The sequence below is a fragment of the Zosterops lateralis genome (genome assembly GCF_965231275.1).
Source record: "Zosterops lateralis genome assembly, chromosome: 2".
Classification (NCBI taxonomy): Eukaryota; Metazoa; Chordata; class Aves; order Passeriformes; family Zosteropidae; genus Zosterops; species Zosterops lateralis.
Window position 1 is genome coordinate 68,783,308 of NC_139763.1, and position 20,523 is coordinate 68,803,830.

General features: G+C 43.1%; 2 protein-coding genes across 2 annotated transcripts in view; one reads left to right on the forward strand and one right to left on the reverse strand.

Moving 5' to 3' along the window:
* The first annotated feature begins 523 nt into the window (after window positions 1–523).
* Window positions 524–13,429, forward strand: N4BP2L1 (NEDD4 binding protein 2 like 1). Its single transcript, XM_083854774.1, has 5 exons — window positions 524–974; window positions 8,725–8,849; window positions 9,610–9,698; window positions 10,188–10,264; window positions 12,040–13,429. Exons 1-5 carry the CDS (start codon window positions 619–621, stop codon window positions 12,263–12,265), a joined length of 873 nt encoding a protein of 290 aa, XP_083710900.1. The 5' UTR covers window positions 524–618; the 3' UTR covers window positions 12,266–13,429.
* A 43-nt stretch (window positions 13,430–13,472) lies between these two features.
* The window catches only part of BRCA2 (BRCA2 DNA repair associated), a 33,463-nt gene continuing 26,412 nt past the window's right edge, over window positions 13,473–20,523 (reverse strand). Inside the window, exons 21-27 of the mRNA XM_083854775.1 lie at window positions 18,686–18,807; window positions 17,436–17,637; window positions 17,049–17,215; window positions 16,825–16,960; window positions 15,922–16,178; window positions 15,355–15,498; window positions 13,473–14,029 (exon numbers count right to left, since the gene is read on the reverse strand). Coding sequence (XP_083710901.1) covers window positions 13,484–14,029; window positions 15,355–15,498; window positions 15,922–16,178; window positions 16,825–16,960; window positions 17,049–17,215; window positions 17,436–17,637; window positions 18,686–18,807 — 1,574 coding nt within the window. The 3' untranslated portion in view covers window positions 13,473–13,483. The remainder of the gene's footprint in view (window positions 14,030–15,354; window positions 15,499–15,921; window positions 16,179–16,824; window positions 16,961–17,048; window positions 17,216–17,435; window positions 17,638–18,685; window positions 18,808–20,523) is intronic.

Consider the following 20,523-nt stretch of genomic DNA (forward strand, 5'->3'; position numbering starts at 1 on the left):
TCTGAGAGGGAGGGAGGGTGTGATAACCACTCCAGCTGCTTTTGGTTCCACTGAAAACTGTAATTTGTGGTGATCAAGTTAATGGAAATCAGGTTTTCTTTAGAGGAGAGAAATCTTTAAAACTTTTAACTTTCTCTCATGATAATATGTTTGAAAAATCCCCCAACAATTGGGGAGGTGTAGTGAGCGCGATGCGCGGGGTCATTTGTTCCGCGCTGGTTTGGCTGTATCCCCCTGGCATCCTTGTGGTTGGAGAGGACTCCGATAGCTCGTTGCTGGGGAAGGGGCGGGCGGCGGAGAAGTCCCCGTGCCCACCTGGTGTCTGTAACCAGCCCCGCTTCTCTTTCGGCCTTTGATGGTTCATTCCCTTTCGGGCCTGTTGTAGTTCCAATACAGAGAGGCAGCGCGTGGGACCGGAGCGCTGTCAGCGCTGCTTGTGTTTCCCTGCCTTTGAGATTTCGGGGAATAATCCTGACTTTAAACAGCTGGAGATGTTATCTCGGGCCAAAGTTCCGGGCGTGCGGCGGGTGCCGCACTGAGCGCTCTGGCCGCCGCCCGTCCCTGCCCGTGCCCGCTCCGCCGCTTTCGGTTCCGCGGGGCAAAGTCCCGCCCCGGGACATGGAGGGACGCGCCGGGACAGGGACAGGGAGCCGGGGCAGTGGTCGGGGCGGGGGCGGGGGCCGGGGCCGGGCTGCGGGGCGGCTGCCCCGGGCCCCCCATCCCGTCCGGGCCCCCCATCCCGTCCGGGCCCCCCATCCCGTCCGGGCCCCCCATCCCGGCCGGGCCCCCCATCCCGGCCCTGCCCCCCATCCCGGCCGGGCCCCCCATCCCGGCTCCCCGCTCCCCGGCGGGCCCGAGGAGGAGCAGCGGCTGCTGCGGGCGCTGGGGGGGCTGAGCCTGGGGCCCCCGCGGGGCGGCGGGCGGCTGGTGCTGCTGCGGGGGCTGCCCGGCGCCGGTAAGAGCACCCTGGCCAGGTAAGCGTGTCCCGGCTCGGGCAGCGCCTCGGGACCCCTGTGCCCCCCGCACCCGCTGCGGACCCGCCGGGCGGGGCTGGGCTGGGGGTCGGGGAGCAGCGGGAGCCCCGGGGGAGCCTTGGCTGATGGAGCCGCCCGGACCCCCGGGTGCCGGCCCGCTCCGGGCTGCGCTGTCCGGCACCTGTGGCCGTGTCCCGGTGTCCGGGCCCTGGGACTGTGCCAGCTCCTGCTCCGAGCGAGCGGGACCTGCAGGGAGGCTTCTGGTGAGATGGGCTCATCACTCCGACCAAGGTGCTACTTGTTCCTTTGCTCAAAGGCACCAGACTGGTGGTAGTTTTCTTTTCTTCCTTTCTTTTTTTTTTTTTTTTTTATTTTTTTTTTTTAGTTTATTTATTTTATTTTTATTAATTTATTTATCTATTTATTTATTTATTTATTTATTTTTAATTTTTGGTTGACTGGTTTGGTTTTGTTTTGTTGGGTTGGTTTTTTTTTTTTTTTTTTTTTTTTTTTTTTTGTGGTTTTGTTTGTGTGTGTTTTTTTTGTGTTTAATCGCGAACACAGTAAAAATCGTCCTCTCTCTGGCTGAAAATTGGCAACTATGACTTCTGTTTGTGTCAAGTTCTACACTCCTGGTCAGAGCTTTAGCAGTGTATAAAATGAGCAGAGGAGACCACTCCACTCTCCAGCAGCTCAAAGGCTGATTGTAAATAGGTGGAAAAACACAGTGGGGAGGGCTGGGGAGCAGCCCTGCAGTGGGTGTAAATGTCCAGCTGTAGTTGTAGTTTGGTATCACAAAATCTCACAGCCTGGTGTCGTGCAGCTCTCGGTGCCACCCACTCTCTATCAAAAGAGGAACGTTCCCTGTCTCCTTACTCTGCTGGGCTGAGCAACCCGTGCTGGGATCGTGGCTGCCACAGGCAGGGCTCACACAAAGCTCTGTGATACACTGGGCTCATCTACAGTTTCCTCTTCTCAGTCAACACTTCCCTGTCCCACTGGACCTCCTGCCTCACTGCACTTTGGCAAATGAACTTCTTTTATGACTTGCCAAATGCTGTGTTTTGCTCACACCCCAAATACTTATTTCTCCCATGTCAGTGTGGGCCTGCTCCTTCAGGGGGATTTGGTTGCTTTATGGCACAGTAAGAACATAAAGGTTTGGGGGCAGATTCACAGGCAGTGCAAGTAACTGTGCTCACCTGTACTTTCTGGGTCAAAACACAAGGTTGATTGTTAATGATATTTACAAAATCAGTTGTAAGTATTGTTGTAGTAGTTCTCTGTGAGATGAACCTTGAGTATCTTAGTGTTTCTAGCCCCCGTTAGTCACACCATTGTGTTCAGCTGTTCAGCAGCACACAGATCAAAAGGCAGCATTTAGTACCTCTCCTTAACCCTGTTCAGATTGTGGAGGACTGTACCGAGAGAATCCTTTTGCTGTTCTCACACTGCATACCTTTTGGTATTGGTAAATACTATGTGCTGCACAAGGGAAAGTATGCAAAAAATGACTGCAACATCTCAGTGCAAGATCCTGCTGGAGGAGGGAGGTGGTTTATTTGCAAAAGCACTCTGTAAACTAATTTTATACATTCATTTTGTCAGATTTTATTCACTAGTAATATCACAACATAATACTTGCAAGCATCAAGATGCATGTGCACAGGTGGTCTGCCTGAAATCAGAGCAGACAAGGACCATCAGCTGTCCCATCCTCTCTTTCTTTACTCTCTGCTGGTGGTGACAGGATGGGTTTTGGCCCGGTCTGCTGTGGCATCTCCAGCCAACAGCCATTGTTGCCATTTTTTTGCCTGTGAATTCTGCTTACTTGGTGCTCTATGAATCTTAGGTGGGTTTTTTTCCGCCGTTTTATTAATTTTCCCATTTTGGGTGTCTTCATCCTCTGCCCCTCTTGGAACAAGGGGAAGGAGGCAGGTGTGGAGAGGATGGTGTGACCTACTGGCCACCCTCCTGTTGTCAGAGCACGGGTTTTCCTGTGGTGGGTCACCAGTGCTGGGCCTCAGCTGAGTGCTGGCCTTGGGGGGTGTAAACAGCCCCTGGCCCAGTTTTAATTGCTGTTAATGATCTTGGCTGTCAGTGGGTACCATTGTTTCAGCCTTTGCTCTGTTCTTTCTTCTGGTGCTTTTGCACACATCTACATTCATTTATTCTGCATATCAGTCAGTATTTCTGTATTTCTGTCACAACCTCTACATCTTTACAGTGCTTGTGAGTCACAAACTGTGAATGTTATCACTGGTGACAGGGCAACCTAGTGATAACTCCAGTCAAAAGGCCCCTTTTCCATTCATCACACAGTCCTAGGAACAACCTTGGATCTGTGGGTTGTTTCCCTGACCTTCCAGTGTCACTCAGCAGAGTAAAGCTTTGTAAGCTTTACTTATGGCATTTTGTTAAAATTGTTTTCTTATCCTAGTTGCTCCCAGCTCAGAGCAGCCCTGCATTGGCATGGATCAGTTCAGGTCTGACTTTCGGTTACTGGTAAAGACAGCGAAGGACCCACGTGTGATATATTGAGTAGCCAAACCAGGACCAGGAGTTGTTCTATTCACCACCAAGCTTCACACCTTTCCAGCAGCTTCACTGTTAAGGATGAGTTTCCCTGAACCACCTATTTTAGGTGGCCCCAGCTACCTCCCTTTAACCATTCACTGAATGTCACTGAAGTGTGAAGGAGAAGGGGCAGCAGGGAGTCATATCTCCATCAGCTTCCTTCAGGTGTGTTATAAATGGATATTATATAGTTGACTTTTTGCAAATACTAACATGACTACTATATGTATAATTGAACTGTATTATGTTTTATTAATAGAGTTTAGAAAGGCAGTGAATGTGTATTTTCTGATTATACCAGAGGGCTAACAGTAAAAGACTGGTTTTTTTATCTCTTCTTTGTAATGTTTAAACCACCAAGCCAGAAGTTAAAGGGGGGAGGGGGGGGGGGTGTCACCTTATGACCCTTCATAAAAAAAACCCCAAAACCGTTAACTTTCTGTTTTCTTATCCAAATGAAAAGAACCAGGAAACCTCAGGAGAAAATTTATACCCATGTTACCAGACAGATTGGAGCCACCCACAAATAAATCTATTAGATAAGATGATCTGGGATACTTAAAACAGATCAAAAAACAATGTTTGATTAACATTTATTGAATATTCAACACAGTGATTCTTAAAGATAGAAATCCAAAAGGGTGAAGTGTGCTGCTGGCAGACCTTGTGCCAAGCACCCTTGGCTGAGAGAACTTCGCCTATTCTGTCTCCTTATTGTCTATTTTAATTTTTTTATTGAACTTATAATTTTTTAAAAGAGAGTGGAACTCATTTTTCACAGGTGTGTTGGGCATGCTCCTCCTGAACACATTGTGCTTGACTTCACAGTGCAGTTTTGTGATCACACTGAGGCAACAGCTAAGAGAAAGGTTATCTGAGGTGCAGTGGCAGCAGTACTTCCGAAAATGCCTCCAAAATCTAAGTGAGCCATGTACAAGCTCATCCCTGCTTCCCCAGCAAACTCTGCATTGCACAGTAGCTGCATTTCCAGCTCTTCAACAGCAGCACATTGCTGTGCTGCACAGCTCAACCAGCAGCTAACCCTTTATCAGTTTAACTCAAGCACTATGGGCTGGGCATGATCAAAGGTGTAACTTTCCAGCCACAGCTGCTGATTTATTGCTCGAAATGAGCTTGTTCTTGTACTCCCTTGTGAAGCACAGAGCGAGTAATCTTTCAGAACAGGAAGGGGGGAAATGTGCTGGTGCTGAGGCATCACTACTTGGCACAACCTGCGTCTTCTCCAGTTCTCTCTTCTGCTGTTGCCTGGTTTATCCCAGCACCTCCAGTCCTTGGGCCAGCTGCTCCCAGCGTTCCCAGCACCTGGTCCCGCTGCAGAACTGCAGCTCTGATGGGGTTGTAGACTTCAGTTCTGCATCTCCTGCCTCCAGGCAGCATTGCACTGTAAACACTTCTTTGCGTGAAACCACTGCAGGTGAGTCTCCTGTGAGCGTTGATGGAATAGGACACAACACGCACCCGGTGCTTTGGGAGACAGAGCCGTGCCCGGACTCCCCATGGATGAGACACAGGCACAGCTGTGCTCGGCCAGGCCAGGTCCTGGAGTTGCTCAAACCAGGAGTTGTTCAAACCAGGGCACCAGGAGTTGTTCAAACACAACAGACTGTGGCAAGGGCTGGCCATATGCTCCAGATCTCACAGTCCTGCTTTGCTGCTGAAACAAAAGGCTGTTAGACACCTTTTAAATGCCACAGAACACTTGGGAAGAGTGGCTGGAGCAAGTGGTTGCATGTGGTGCCAGTATATGCATGTTCTGGTCTCTGGTACACTGTTCTGTGGTCCTCTGAGCACTGAAAATGTTTCTTCCAATCTTCTATCAGAAATTAATTTATTTTCAAGTTTTCTGATGGAAAGGTATGATAACCTATGGATGCAAAATGCATTATGCTCTATCCTTTGCTAAAGGAAGGTTTGCTGCTCTTTCAGAAAGTACAAAAGTTAAGAAAGTAAGAAGAGAATGGGGGATGTTTCCTCTGCTTAAATATAAATCTCCTCAAACCCTTTTCTCCTCACCCCTCTACAAGGGGAAGGAGCTACCATATCCACTGGAGATGGATCATCACTTCATCTTGCAGTGGATATGTAAATTAATACTGAACTTTTCACAGATGCTGCCTGTCACAATGCAGTGCTTCCAGTTCAGTGGCTTCTTTAAAAAATGCAAACATAGCTCCTATGTGTCCTTTTATCTTGCAAAGAGATTGCATTTTTCTTTTTCTCCTTAGTAAGCTTTACATTTACTGATCTACCAGCTGTGGGTAATTTTCTTTTTACAGGGCAGTTCAAGATTTATTCATAAATAACTGTGGTCACAAGCTCTCCCATTTTGCATAGCTGGTGCACTTTTCTAAAATACAGGTATTTTAATTGCTTACAGTGATTAAGAGCCTGATGTGATTATGCAGGGCCTTTCTTCTAAACCAACCTGAGGTCCTGTGAAGATTGTGGAGAGCTCATTTCGTAAAGAACACACAAAAGAATTTTTGGTGCCCTTTGGAATGATAAGGGAGAGAAGAAGCAGGTGTTTTGTCAGCTTTGTGGGCAATATGGAAGGGATTACAGAAAACAGCTGTAAACTTCAGCAATAGCTTGAAAGCTAACAGTTTTGGAAAGCTAAAAGTTAAAACCAGCAAAATAAACAGAAGGTAAACCATCTTTTTCCCACTTCATGTTTTCTCATCTTGCTGTTAGCAGGAGCTCATTTGGTATGACTATAGCAAATGTAGCAGTAATTCATAGCTCTCAGCCCATTTTGTCCCATATTTTTCCTCCTTCAAACACAAGTTTTATCTACTTTAATTATTGATGAGAGGACCATAGACTGAGCTTACAGATATTCACCTACAGTTTAGATTGCTTAAGGGTTAATATCAAAGCTCTCAGTGTTCAAAATTCAGTAAGGTATGTGCTAAGAAAATGGATTTTAAAATTTGTACTGGTTAACATTTTAAAAAGAAATACTGAGTAAGGAAAAAAATAGTCTTGAGATCTTTTATTAATGTGCACATTTTTATGTGCCTATTAGTAGCAGTTCACGGGGCATTGGCTAATGCAGCCCCCAAAATAAAATACCTCAAGGTGGTGTCATACACTCCAGTTCATGGGGCATTGGCTAAAAAGGACATATTTCCATATAATTCAGCAGTTAATTTTTTAGAGAAGAAATTGCAATGATTAAAGCATTGGGAAAGGTGAGGTGCTGAATCATGGTGAGACCTGAATATATCAGGTTATCCACAGCAGTAACCAGATAAGCATTAGGTGCTGCTGTGCTTTTCATTATAAGATTTTTTTTTTGCCTGAGGTCAAAATTAAAGCAACAAAATTTTACTGTTTGCCAGCAGTTTAAAACATGACCTTTCTTTTAAATCAGTGTGCCCAGTAGTAATTTTGTGAATAAAACATCCCTTTGGGGCTAGAAGACAAGGACAGGTGGGTGCTGAATGATGCATGACAGGGAGTACAGCCCAGTCCTGGCTCCATCAGCACCAAGTCACTGCTCTCTGGGGTGGACCCCACCACCAAATAATAATAATAATTAATCAGCAGATGGTAGAAGTTACAGGGGAGACAGAGCAAAGTTGGAAGCTGACTTTTATTTGGCTAAATGCACACTGCAGTCCTAATGAAGAGCTGCTGCTTGCAGGCAGATTGGGGTACAACTGGTAAGTAAATGGTTGGAACAGAGTTGGATGACAGAATTAAGGTTTTTCTGTCTGGTGTCTGTTCTTCTGCTGATAACCTGGAGACAACTTTTCCCTTGCTCTTGCCCATGTAGATAAGACACTGAGAAATGGTTATTTTGCCACTTGTGGGGATGGAAGGAGAAGCATTTTATTAGGAAAGCTGAAATGGGTCGCAGGGGCTGGAGACCATGTGTGGTGTGAGACAGCAGGGCAGCAACACTCATGTCTGAGGGACACAGGATTTCTTGATTGACCTTTTTTTCTTTTTCCAAGACATTCTGGGCCTTAGGGAGACAGGAAATAGAGGGATGATGCCATGGGCTCTCCCTGACTTCTTGCAGGGACTTCCTCCTCACCCAACTCCTGTCTGATTGAAAAAAAAAAAAAAAAAAAAAAAAAAAAAAAAGGACAATTCTGTCTGTGGGCACAAAAAGTTCTGGATTATACACTAACAGGAACACAATCATACATTAAGGGTTGTTTTTTTTGTTTCCTTTAGTGGTCTCTAAGGACTGGCAGAGGGATGCTTCATATTTGAACTTCCACACAAGGCAGCACTTCCACCTCTGAGAGCCAGTGGCTGCCTGTGAGGCAGCTGGTCAGTGTCCAGCAGGACACTCATCTGCTCCCCATGGCATCCCCAGCCTGCAGGAGCCCTGCTGGGGGACACACACCCTGTGAAGGGAAGTGGCATTGCCTAGTGCCACTCACCACAGCAGTCTGCTTTATGGAGCTGCAAATTTGTCTATGAAATATTTTTTATAAACTCAGGTTTGTTTATGAAATTTGTTTAAAAGCTGAAGATATGAAAATTACTCAACTCTACAAGAGGATTAAGTGGAACAGGAACAAGTGATAAGAACATCAAAATGAATAAAATAACACAAAATACTGACTTATCACTCAGATACTTGCTTGCAAATTAAAATTTTAAAAAAGTGCTACCTGCTTTACAGCCAAAAAAGCCCCCTCAACCAAACGGATGGTTGTCTGGACCATCTTTACTAAATGACAAATCCTTCCTCCTGGTTATCTTCAGAAATCTCTGTAGCAAAATTCCCATTGTCAAATTGTCTTCTGACACCAACTTCCATGCCTGGATAAGCAGGTTTGGGTTGCTTTTTTTTTCCCTTTTCCCCCCACTTCTCTTGCAATGCTGCTTTCTCAGATAACTCAGAAGGAGAGCTGAATATATTAATAAGATTAAACACTTGGATGTTGGTAGTCCAGTGTAGATTTCTCTACTGAATTACAGAAATCAATGCCATGCCTTCAAGCTCCATTCCTTTCTTCCTGTGTCCATCTGCTGATTGCAGTACTCCCAGATCCTTTAAACTGGGATTTTTCAAATGAAGCACTGTGTGTATTTGCAGAGCACTCAAATAGCTCAGGATTTAATGGTCTCTGTTAAAGGGCGTGACCAGGTATTAATCCTTCTTTCATCTTTTTTTTTTCCCCTCCCGCAGGCAGCTGAAACGTGACCACCCCGGTGCTGTAGTCCTTAGTACTGATGACTTCTTTGTTGAAAATGGTGTCTACATCTTTGAGCCTGACTTCCTAGAGGATGCACACAAGTGGAACCAGAAAAGAGGTGACCAAACTCAATCCAGGAGCTGTGCAAAATAGTTTTGCATTTCAGGCTGTCTTTAAACTTAGCCCCCAAAATAAAATACCTCAAGGTGGTGTCATATGCTGCAGTTCATGGGGCATTGGCTAAAAATACATTTACCACTTCTGATTTGATTTCTTCTGACTTATAAAAGGGAAATTTGTAAATGAAAACATTTTGGAGGTTGGTTAATGTTATTTTAGAGGAAGCACTGCTGAATCTTGATACCCTTCAGGCACCAGCCCAGCAGCTGCTCCCTGCAGTATGGGCACCACACCCTTCGCCTTTAACTTCTTAGGTGTCTGTCCTGACCTGGAAGAGGGTGGGAATGTAATGATAGACAGGAAGAAAACTTGCAGGCTGAGTTTAAGTTTGGGAATTAAACAGCCCAAGTCTCTACTGCTGTACCACGTTTTTGTGGCTGTGCTCTGAAGGAATTCGTAGTGATGGTGAACATAATTCGAGATCATGAAACAAGGATCTCCTGAAATGACAGTAATTTTTGGCTGTTGTGAGTATGTTCTGTAAGAGCTTCAGATCAGCCAGAGGCTGGCTGCACCACCTCTTCCAGGAGAGCTGCTGGGCCCTGACCCTGGCTCCCATTTGAATGGTAGGTGCAAGCTCAGGTCTGATGGGGAACCAAGCGTGCGAGCAGTGGGCACAGAAAGGACACTTTAGGGCTAGTAAGGCCTGGCTCTGTATTTTAATATATTTTAGCTTTACTTAATGTGTTACATTGCAGCACGCAAAGCAATGAAGAATGGGAAAAGCCCGGTTATTATTGATAATACCAACATCCATGCTTGGGAAATGAAGCCGTATGTGATGATGGTAGGGAAAGCACCGATTCCTTGCTTTCATATGCCTGGCTATGACATCTACAAGGTGATCTGACTGAAGAGGTTCTTTACATGGCTAAAAATATTTACTTCAGTTTTCCCTGTGGTTCTCTAATTATAGTTAAGGATGGATATTATGACGAAGTAGGAGCAGAGTGCCAAGGTAGCTGTTTAGCTGGTCTGCTTTGTCACTCAGTGAAGACAAAACAATTTGAAAAGATTAACGAGCTTTGAACCTGCCCTGCTACTTCATAGTGATGAGGACATCACACCCTTCCCCAGCAGTGACATGAATAGAACAGCTCCCAAACTATTTGTTGCCAAATATCAAGATATGATTTATAATTGTAGTTCATGACTTGTGAAAAACACACCATACAGTCTTTGAAGATGCATTGGTGTCTCTTGCACGGGTGCAAGTTCTAGCAGGGGTGGCAATTCTTTTAGTGCACTTTCATAATGTCACCTTTGTGTCCTTTAGGCACATGAAAATAGATATGAAGTTACATTCCAAGAACCGGATACACCCTGGAAGTTCAATGTTCAAGAACTGACAAGGTACATAGTTTTCTCTTTGCTGGAGCAGACAGCTTCTCATTTTGTTGACATGCTCTGAGAAGGTCAGCCTTCTTCCTCTTCATATAAAGAAGTATGTAGCCTGGTAAATTACAACAGGATTGTTTTGGAAAATTTCCATTATTGAGTACCTGGTCTGTAGTGAATTCAGCCTGAAAGAGCTTGAAGTGAGTCAGGCAGTAGAAAAAGCAACAAGCCCTGAGGCATTTTTTTGTGCTGCAAGCTTGATGGGGCAGGAGCCCTGATTTTCATTCTGTCTTTTGAGCAGCAGTCTCTTTTGCTTGGGCACAAACCCAAATCTAAGCACTACTTCTGTCCTTAAGAATCTAACGATAACAGGTACTGTCCTGCTGCAGCATGGAGGGATGGTGGATCAAATGTAGGCAAGAAATGGGGTTCTAGAGGATCTCTGTAAAGACCTTAGCACGCACACACAAAAGGGATATAAAGAATGTATTCACTCTGAACAGTGTAGTAGGATATAGAGGCAGCTGAATGTGGTTCTAAGCATGTTATGTTGACCAGTGACTGCAAAGTCAATGGCTGTAGTCACTGAAAGAATTCATGCTGGCTGATTTCCTAGCCTTTAGCCAGCCTGATGTGAGGTGAGTTACAGGGAATAGTGCTCTTCCTGCTACCAAATCCAGAAGATAACACATGCTAACTTGTTAGTGCAAGAAAACGAGGCATGGATACTTCACTGCAATGGATGGATTTATTTTCTACCAGCCAGGAGCTCTAGTCAAAAATTAACACTGCTCCTGTCTGTGTGATGGACACAAATGGCAGAGGGCCAAGGCCCAGAGCGCTCAGGGCTGCAGGGGGAGGCAGATGATGGCTCAGGGCTGGGGACAGGTGAGGACACCACCAGCCTGAGCTGTCAACTAGCTCTGGCCTCAGCAGGACCAGCCATTGGTAGGGGGGCACTGCAGGGGCACAGTCTGATCATTCCTTGTAGGCAGAGCTACTCAGTAAGTTGCAATTTGTTTTATTAAATATTTGACAGACATTGACTTTTCACAGCAGCATTGTAAAGCTCATTCACACACACTCATGAGGGCACAAGCTGTGCCTTAGTAGCACTAAATGGCAAACCCAAAGATATTCAGGGTTTGCAAACTCACAGAAAGAAATTCCTGGTGGTCTTTGGGAAGACAATTCCCACTAAGTTGTGGAGGGATTGTGGCTGGTGCTACTCTGACTACTCTCTCCAGAAAGTCCTGCATCTTTGAGCAGTGTGTTCCCCTCCCTCTCAAACTCGTCATTTAGGAGTCTGCCCTGGAGCCTGAGCCACATCACTTGTGATGTTTCCCTACTTGCTCTCAAAGCAACAGTAGTTTGTGTGACCTCTATCCTTGCTGCTGTCAGTGTCTGGGCTGGCTGCAGCTCTTGGCTGCAAATCTCCAGCTGTACAAAAGCTCACTGAGGCAACCAACCTGTTAGTGCTAAAGCACAGCAACACTTGTATAAAATACCACACAGGTCTTCTACGTAACTCTTATTTTGGACATTTATCAACTTCCTATGTCCTGTCTGCCTCCCAGAAATAATGGTGTTATGTTTTTCAGCAGTCACAATAATATTCCTAAGAAGTAGGTGGAAAGAAACAGTAAGTTGAAAAAAAAAGACCAGAAGGAGATCAATGGAGAGCTGAACCATTATGCTGAACTTTGCAGGAACTTCAGCAAACTGAAGGCACAGTTTCTCATATACAGGCAACTAAATACTTGTATTTTCTGTTACTGTTGACTCTACAGAAGAAATATTCATCATGTCCCTCGGGAAAAGATACAACGGATGAAAGAACAATATGAGCACAATGTTACCTTCCACAGTGTTCTCCGGTCTGAAAAACCAAGCAGGGATGAGGGAAGCCACAGTGGAGCAAGTGCAGCTCACGGCAGGGGTCCCCATCCCACCCAACCTTCTGCCTTCCCGAGGAGGAGACCTGGCACAGCACGTACAAATGTGGCATTTAACTGAAGATGTGCATTCCTTGGTGTTTTAATTATCAGGGTACAACAGTATCTAGTTTTACATTTTTTTTCTAAACTGTTTTTTTATTCTTGTGTTTTTCTATTACGTATCTAAATTACTTTTATTCCTTACAAAACTTTAAATGGCATTGGACTGTGATCTCAGAGTTCTACAGGACCACTGTAAGAGCACTATACCCAGTACAAACTGTACTCCTTCTTATCCCTCTTCCGCCATGAAAATCCATCCAGGCATATATGAAAGGTACTGGCTCTTCCACATGCCACATTTTGGATGTTTTTTTCTGCATCACAGTCTGATGCTAGCAATAAACATTCCTAACTTATTCCTCTCTTAAGGCCATTGTGGCCAATTCTTTCCCCACACATTGGCATTTCTTGCCATTTTAATGCCTTATATCTGACAGTATAAACTTTTTGTATGTATTACCTTGCCTGCAGCATTATTCTAACTTTCAAAGGCAAAGTGAGTAATGGCAAAAGTAGCTCAACAGATCATAGCAAGATTTGATTCTGTTCCCTCTCCACTGTGTGTGTTAACTCCTAAGTGGGAACAGGGCTACAGGAGCAGCTCTGAACAGAACACAGACCAAGGAGCTATTTAATAATAACTGTGTGGCATTTAGCTGTGAATCAAATAATCATAGCTGTTCTTTAAACCTCTTTCAGTGCTATATGAGAAGTCTGAGGAGAAAGTACAAGAACTGTGCCAGAATAGCAGAGCAACATTTCAGAATTAAAGTGTTCTGTTTGGTGAAAATAAGAGAACTCTTTATTATGCGCTGTGCCACTTTGGACAGCCAAACAACTATTCTGATGTTGCAGAGGGCAACAAAACTGGCTTTAGACTGAAACAAAGATCCTGCTCTAATCTAAGAACACAGAATCAATGGCTTACAAAATGTCATCAAACACTCAGCCACACTGATGCTACTGTACAATACATCTTTGTGACAAGTGTTTACATACTGAACTTCAAACTGTTTTGCAAATCAGGTGTTATTTAATGAGGCTGTTTGTGTAATAGAACTTTATTAAATACAATCAAGTTTTAATGTACAAAGTGTAAAAATAATTTGAATTTGAAATATATACAATACTGTACATGTACATTAGCAGCATTTTTCAGATTTTGGTCTTTGTAGGATTCTGTGGGCTGGTAATGAGTCCTCAGGTTCCTTTGGGTTCTTCTGAAGAGCCTCAGCTACTTCAGAACTGCTTTTGATGAGTTATTTGCTTCCCCAGTAGGCCTGGAACTATTTCTGGATAAAAGATTATCAGATAAAGTAGTAGCTGTTGCATTGCTGTTTTCATTTCCATAATCCATCTTCTTTTCTTCTGGTAAATTATTCACAAGTGCTTGTGTATTAATCATTGCCAGTTCTTCATCAGCAACCAGGTCATTCTCAGGAAGATGGACAGTTTCTCTCACTTTTCTGCAAGGGGTGACATGGCCAGTATTCTGACCTGTCTCTCTAGGTGACTTGCTGTGCTGTAAACCCAAAGTTCGTGGAGGCTGAAATGCTCTTTTAACAGATGGAGAAATTACTGAACATATTGGTGTCAGTGGTGGAGGGGCAGGTATGCAACTGAGGAAGTCCATAGCTTTTCTCTTTTTGCTGGTTTTGAGATGGTCTTCATTAACTGTAGCAGGTGAAGGTGTTTTTGCTGACCCTGGTGTGACAAGTTTCGTATTTGGTGTGCTAGTTGACAAAGGGCTTGGATGCTTCATTTCAATTCTAGAAGAGATCTGGGTAAAAAGAGAAGTTTTATGTTGAATAGAATGTTCTGTTTTGTGAACTTCGTCAATGACTACCAGAAAATGGGGGACACTCTCCCAGTATAAAAACACCAAATCATCATTCATATCCCATTTAAGTTTAGTTTGGTATCTCCTCGTGGTGATTAATATATTATTCCTTCAAGTGCTGATGACGGATAAATCACTGTTTACCTGTACATTTACATTTTGTTTCTAAGAGCTAAGCAAAATGTATGAGAATTTTTCTATGCCAGATGGTAAGAAATCAAAGCACTCATAAGTCTTCTATTGCTTTGGCTATGTCCTCCACACATGGTTGGTTAAATAAGTAAAAAGGAGAAAAAAAATTGAAGAAATACCAGGATAGAACATAGACCAAAAAATTTGAAGGCAACAATACACACAAGACAGATGCTGCATAGCACAGGCTTGAGAATATACATAAAGTCTCATTTTAAAAAATTATTTAAATTAATTAAATTTAATATTAATTTTTTTTTTTAAAATAATGTATTTAATAAACTATAAAAATATAAACTTGTTAGTCTATAGAATATAAAAAGAAAACCTGAACATTAGCCCTCCCTCTGAAATGGAAAAGGATGCCTTATAAGCTTAAACTTAGTTCCCAGGAACTGATACCACACCAGGGTGTTTCCACCTCCCTTGCAACTCATGGCAGGAAAAATTTTTGTTCTGACTGTGCTCAGTACTCCACATCAGAAGCAACTCACCACCAGCAGCTTTCATGGGAAACTTGAGTACTATTTAAATCAATTTTTGTCAAGTCTGCTAAAATACATTTACTAGGTGATATCTCTTCCCTTTTAAATCCCAGAAATAGGAAACAATATCTAGAAAAACACCAGGAAGTGAATTCTCTCAAAAAAGGTGAGAACTGCAGAATGCCTTGAAATAAAAATGTTCAGATCAAGATTTTTTCCTTCTGTGACATTCACATTGGATAATCTGCACAGTGGGACCAAAGAAGCACTATATCATCTATAAAGAAAGGATGATACATTTTACTTACATAAAACTCAAAATACTAAAAGTACATTGTGGATACACAGGCCATAGGGGAAGTTTTCATGTACTGTTTGGAGGAAGGATAATCTATCTCATAGCTCCTCCTAGGAAATAATCCTAAACCCACACACACAGAGAAAGCTTCTAATCAGTTTGCACTGCCCTGAAAAGATTGGATAAAGTGGACTGAGAAGTGAGACCATTCACCACAGCTGTAACACTTGCTTAAATCCTTACTGCATGTACTGCCAGTATAAACACAGCATTAATTACCAGAAGCTTACCAAACTTTTATCCTCTGTATAGCTGCAGGAAGGAGAGGGGCTTTCCAAGCCACATCTTTTAGTTACACTGGGTGAAAGCAAGAGATTTCTCTGTAGCAAATTCATCAGTTTACTTTCCGCATCGGAGCAAAAGGAGGCCATGTTCTGTAAAGGAAAACAGAGTTTGCAATGCACAAGAGTTGGCTTTAAACCATGTAAGGACTCTACACACTACATTTCAGACTTTCTTTTCTCATCCTTATCCCACTGGAATTTTATCTCAAACCAACAACATAGAAGATTGCTGCACTTTCTGTCCATGGCAGATTCCCTATTGACAGGTATAAGATCTTTCACCAGCCAGAGATTCTGCGGCACATCCTAAAGACAGGGCTGGATGAGTTGAGGGGGGAATAAAAATCAAGACATTCAATCCTCCAGGAAAATTGCATTAACCTCTTACCCCAAATTCAGCATTATGTGCATTACTTGCTTTAAACATTTATCAATACTAACAGACTTTTTGGTGAATGATGTAACACAGCAGTAACTAAAACTAACCATCAAATGACACTTCTACAAGTTTACCTCTATCACACTTCTCAGTTCATTAACTTTCTCTTGAAGATAGCATTCCTTTGGACTGGCTGAGAATAAAGAAAGATCTCCAGCCAACAGCACGGGAATTTCTGATCTGAATTCAGACTGCCACTGAAGGTTGCTTGCAGAAATGAGTGAGCAGCGGACAACTACATCTTCAATAGCCAAGTGTCTGAGATCTGTCCAGATCTTTATTGCCACTAAATTATAGCTTTCATCAGATAAGTACACCACAGTAGTGAAACCTAAAAGCAGGAAAAAAGTCTGAATTAAACCTTTACATCTCTTTAAGTAAAGGCACTGTGATTTGGATCTACTAAAAAAAAAAATAAATCACACACATCTTGAAAGAGTAACATGGCGGCCCATCTGCATGGGGACAGGTATCTCATGCTTCTTTCATATTCTACACCAGCTTACTACTGATTACAGAAAACAACTCAAAGTCTGTGTCTTTAAAAACAATACTCTTATGAAACTTTTCCTTTTTATCCAGAAGATTATCTACCTCTCCCTGTCCATGAGCTCCAGTGCCTGAATTCCACTCATTCCATGACACTACACAAACGAGGGAGTTCACGTACATGCACAATGGTGTTTCTGCAGATGCTGAATACAGATGTGAGAACTTATGCCCACCATTTATGGAAAAGAAAAAAAAAAATTGAAATATAAGCTGCTTTTGAGCTTAGATCCTGCCTTACTAACTTCCTGAGCTAATAAGCAGAGAGAGTTTTTCTTCAGAAATACAGATCTGCCAGCATGATGGGCTGTATTAGCAGGTTTTCAAAGGCCTGTGAGATGCAGGTACAACACCAAGATAACTGACTTTTGAAATAAAGAATTCAGTGCTTACTCAATGGGAGGACAGGAATGTGGTCCACAACATACCTGTTCTGCTAACAGAAATTACAACTCCGACTAAATCCACTTCGGCACGTGGTGGCTGAAAAGAAGGATCCAACAAACTGGTAAATTGTAGAGCCTTTCTTGGAAAGAAAATTTGTCCCAGCATCTCCTGTGATACCTGATGAAATACAGAACTTCAGTATTTCCCACACTTAGAGAGTGTGATGCATTTTAACAATGCACCTTTATGCCCTTAAAGCACTTACTGACAGCTGTAGATACTGAGTTTTCTTTGTGGCTGTTAACTGGATGTTGGTGGAGTCTGCCCTGCCCCTGCCCTGGGTTGCTGCCAGCTGGAAGATCCTGTAGCGAGCGCCTTCCTTCAGCAGGGAACACACGTCGGGCAGCGGGCGCCAGATACTCAGCACTGCTCCTGACAACAGCACAGTGACATCACTTACCCACCTGCTCAGGAATAACCTGAAGGCTTTTAATCTACAACACTCCCTCCTATCCAAAAGCCCTAAACCAAGAATCAAACTAAAAATATTAACATGCAAGCTAAAATACTGTTGGGAAACTCTTCAAATCTACCTATGCTGGCCAGTTACCATCTTTAGTTAGAAGTTATTTATAATTTTTCAAGCACTAACCTTTATGTTTTTCTTGCTTTCTGTAGTCTACCACGTATAATCTCCATACTGCAGACACATCCCTTTTGTAGCAACCATTTTCTTCCTGTTCTGCTGACTCTAAAGCCTTCTTGAATTGTTCCTGTATCTGAGTTTGTTTTCTGTCGTTCATCAGCTGCCTGTAATCCTTCAAGGCTTTTAGCTGGTCATCACTTAGATATCCCTGCAACCAAGAGAAAATGAACTCAGTATCTTTTTTATTAATCAAAAAACACTGTTGAGATTTTAGATAGCTTCTTTCTTGAGAGCTCATCTGTTGGAAGCAATTTATTTCCAGCTGAGACACTACTAGGACTCGAAATGAGGTATATTGAAACAACAGGAGGCAGCAGTCTTACCTGGCGCTCAGCTGGTGCTCTCTGGTCTGTGCAGAGCATTACACTACACACACTGTTCTTACGTGACAATTAGTGAGAAGCCTGCTTGAGAGTGCATAACTAAGGTGAATATTTAATATAACAACAGGCAGGCTTGCCTGTTTCATATGAAGACATATTGGGAAAAACTTCTGTAAGAATAAAGGAAGAATTGCACTTCTTCTCAGGCTGCTGTCTCTGAGGTGACACAGTGATTTACACTAAAATGCATCAAACCCATCACTTTTCTGACCAAGCCTTCAAGACCCAGATGCCTGTATATGCAGCTCCAGAGGCATCTTATCAAATAAAGACAGATCATATGGCTTTATGGCAGACAAGGATCCTTCACTTGCAAAAGGCAAGGCATGAATTTAGTTTTTAACAACCGGCAGGTACTAATCACCTGCATCTTTATCAGTAAATGCATAAACACTTAAAAGTTGTGATTTAACTGGAACAGACAATGATATAATTATTCAAACAATTCAGTGAACAGCATGCAAGAATATGTGTATGAAACTCCAGAGTGATGAGACGCATTAAATTTTCATATATGCAAGACAAAGCAAAGTAATAAAATTACAAGTAACGTTAACTTTAATTGTGCTATATCCTGGATTTTTATACCAAGAGAAAATTGCCATCCAAGACAATATTCATCAATTACAACAAGCCTTCATAAAGCTTTTTTCAAAAATTTTAATGTTGATTTATTTAGCAATAAGCATGCTATAGAAAATATCAAAAGGCAGCAAATCCAAAGAGTAATTTAATGGTCAATTTTAGCAGGAGTTACTACATTTTAATTTATTCCACAAGCTTTCCAAAATTAGTCCAGTAGGATCTAGTTACCTCCATATAACCAGGATCAGATGAATTCTGAATTGCTTCATAAAGTTCTGCACCATCTTGCAAATTATGGATTTGCTGTCTTGTGACTATCCGTGATCTTGGTGTTCTTCTACTCGTTCTCTCTGTAGAGAAAAAGCCTTTATGTGGAGTGCAACCAATACACTTTAAATTGGAGGAAGAAATAATTATGAAAGAAGCACAGTAGTACTTAGGCCTTGCTAGAATAAAAATACAGAACACATGTATAGGAATTGATATATATGTGTGTGTGTATACATATCAGGAAAATACAAGTAGAAAATAAATCTTATTTATATAAATACAGCATAGATTAGAATATTATACAAACTTTGGGGAAGCCAGTATCAGGCTTAGGAGGAATCAGTATCTCCTCTTAGGAGAGGGTGGGAGATTTGATGGGCTGCCACAAAACTTCATAGACACTTGACTACATTTTCTTTATGTCTATCACTTCCTCTTCCCCTCATGCAGCAGAGAAATTTTAAAGATATCAAGATGTGGGACAGCAGGTGACCACAGGCCTGCACACGAAGCCTCCTCAGGACATCAGCTAAACACCAAGTTAACTTACATTAAACTATTACCCTCTCCTAAGATAAGTAGTTTGCTGCCAAAATTTTGATGAATTCCTTCAGCATAGCAGACTCCCGTCTATACAACTTTACCAAACATAAAACAACACACGAGGTGTCATAGCAATGAAGTTAAGAATTACAAGGCCATCTCTGATTTCAACTCAACCATGCTAGAAAAACTGTTAGAAATCACTGGCAGAGGTGGACAGTGTCAACCATTACAGAATTGGAATACAGCTGAAGGGGAAGGGGCCTCTGGAGGTCATCTGGTCCAGCCCCCCTTCTCAAGCAGGGCCACCCTACAGAAGGCTGACCAAGACCATGTCCAGTGAGCTTTTGATTATCTCCAAGGATGGAGATTTCACAGTCTCTCTAGGTAACACTGTTGCAGTCAACCATCTTAGTGAAAAGTGTTTCCTGATGTCCAGAGGACACTTCTTGTGTTCCAGTTTGTGCCCATTTGGCTCTGGACCTGTCACTGGACACCACTGACAGAAGCCTAGCTCAATCTTCTCTGCACTGTCCTTCCAGGTATTTAGGTACATTGATCACATGTCCCTGAGCCTTCTCCAAGCTCAATGGTCCCAGCACTCCCAGTTTTTCCTGCGTCAGATGCTCCAATTTCTTAAACGCATTCATGGCCCTTTGCTGTAGTATCTCCAGTGTGTCCACGTCTCTTGTAGTGAGGAGCCCAGAAATGGGCATGGCATTCCACATGTGGCTGTACCAGGGCTAAACAGAAGGGAAGGATCACCTTCTTAGACCTTCTGACAACAATCCTCAACTTGTCCACCAGGACTCCCAGGGCTCTTTCTGCCAAGCTGCTTTCCAGATGGGTGGCCCCCAGCACCTATGGGTGCATGGCACTGCTCCTCCCCAGGTGCAAGATCTGTAATTTGCTTTTTCAACTTCACAAGGTTCTTGTCAGCCTATTTCTCCAGCTGCCAAGACCCCTCTGGATGGCAGCATAATCGTCTGGTGTATCCATCACTTGTCCTAATTTTCAGCATCAAACCTGTTGTACATAGCCCCATTCCCCAGGTTATTAACAAATTTGTTAAAACAGGACTAGACCTAGTACTCATCCCTGGCATACACCAGGAATTCCTAGCCTCCAAAGACTGTGCCACTGATCACCACCCTCTGGGCCCTACTGTTCTGACAGTTTTCAATCCACCTGCCTGCCTGCTCATCCAGCCCATCAGCTTCTCTCTGTGGATCTGAAGGGACACAGTCTCAAAA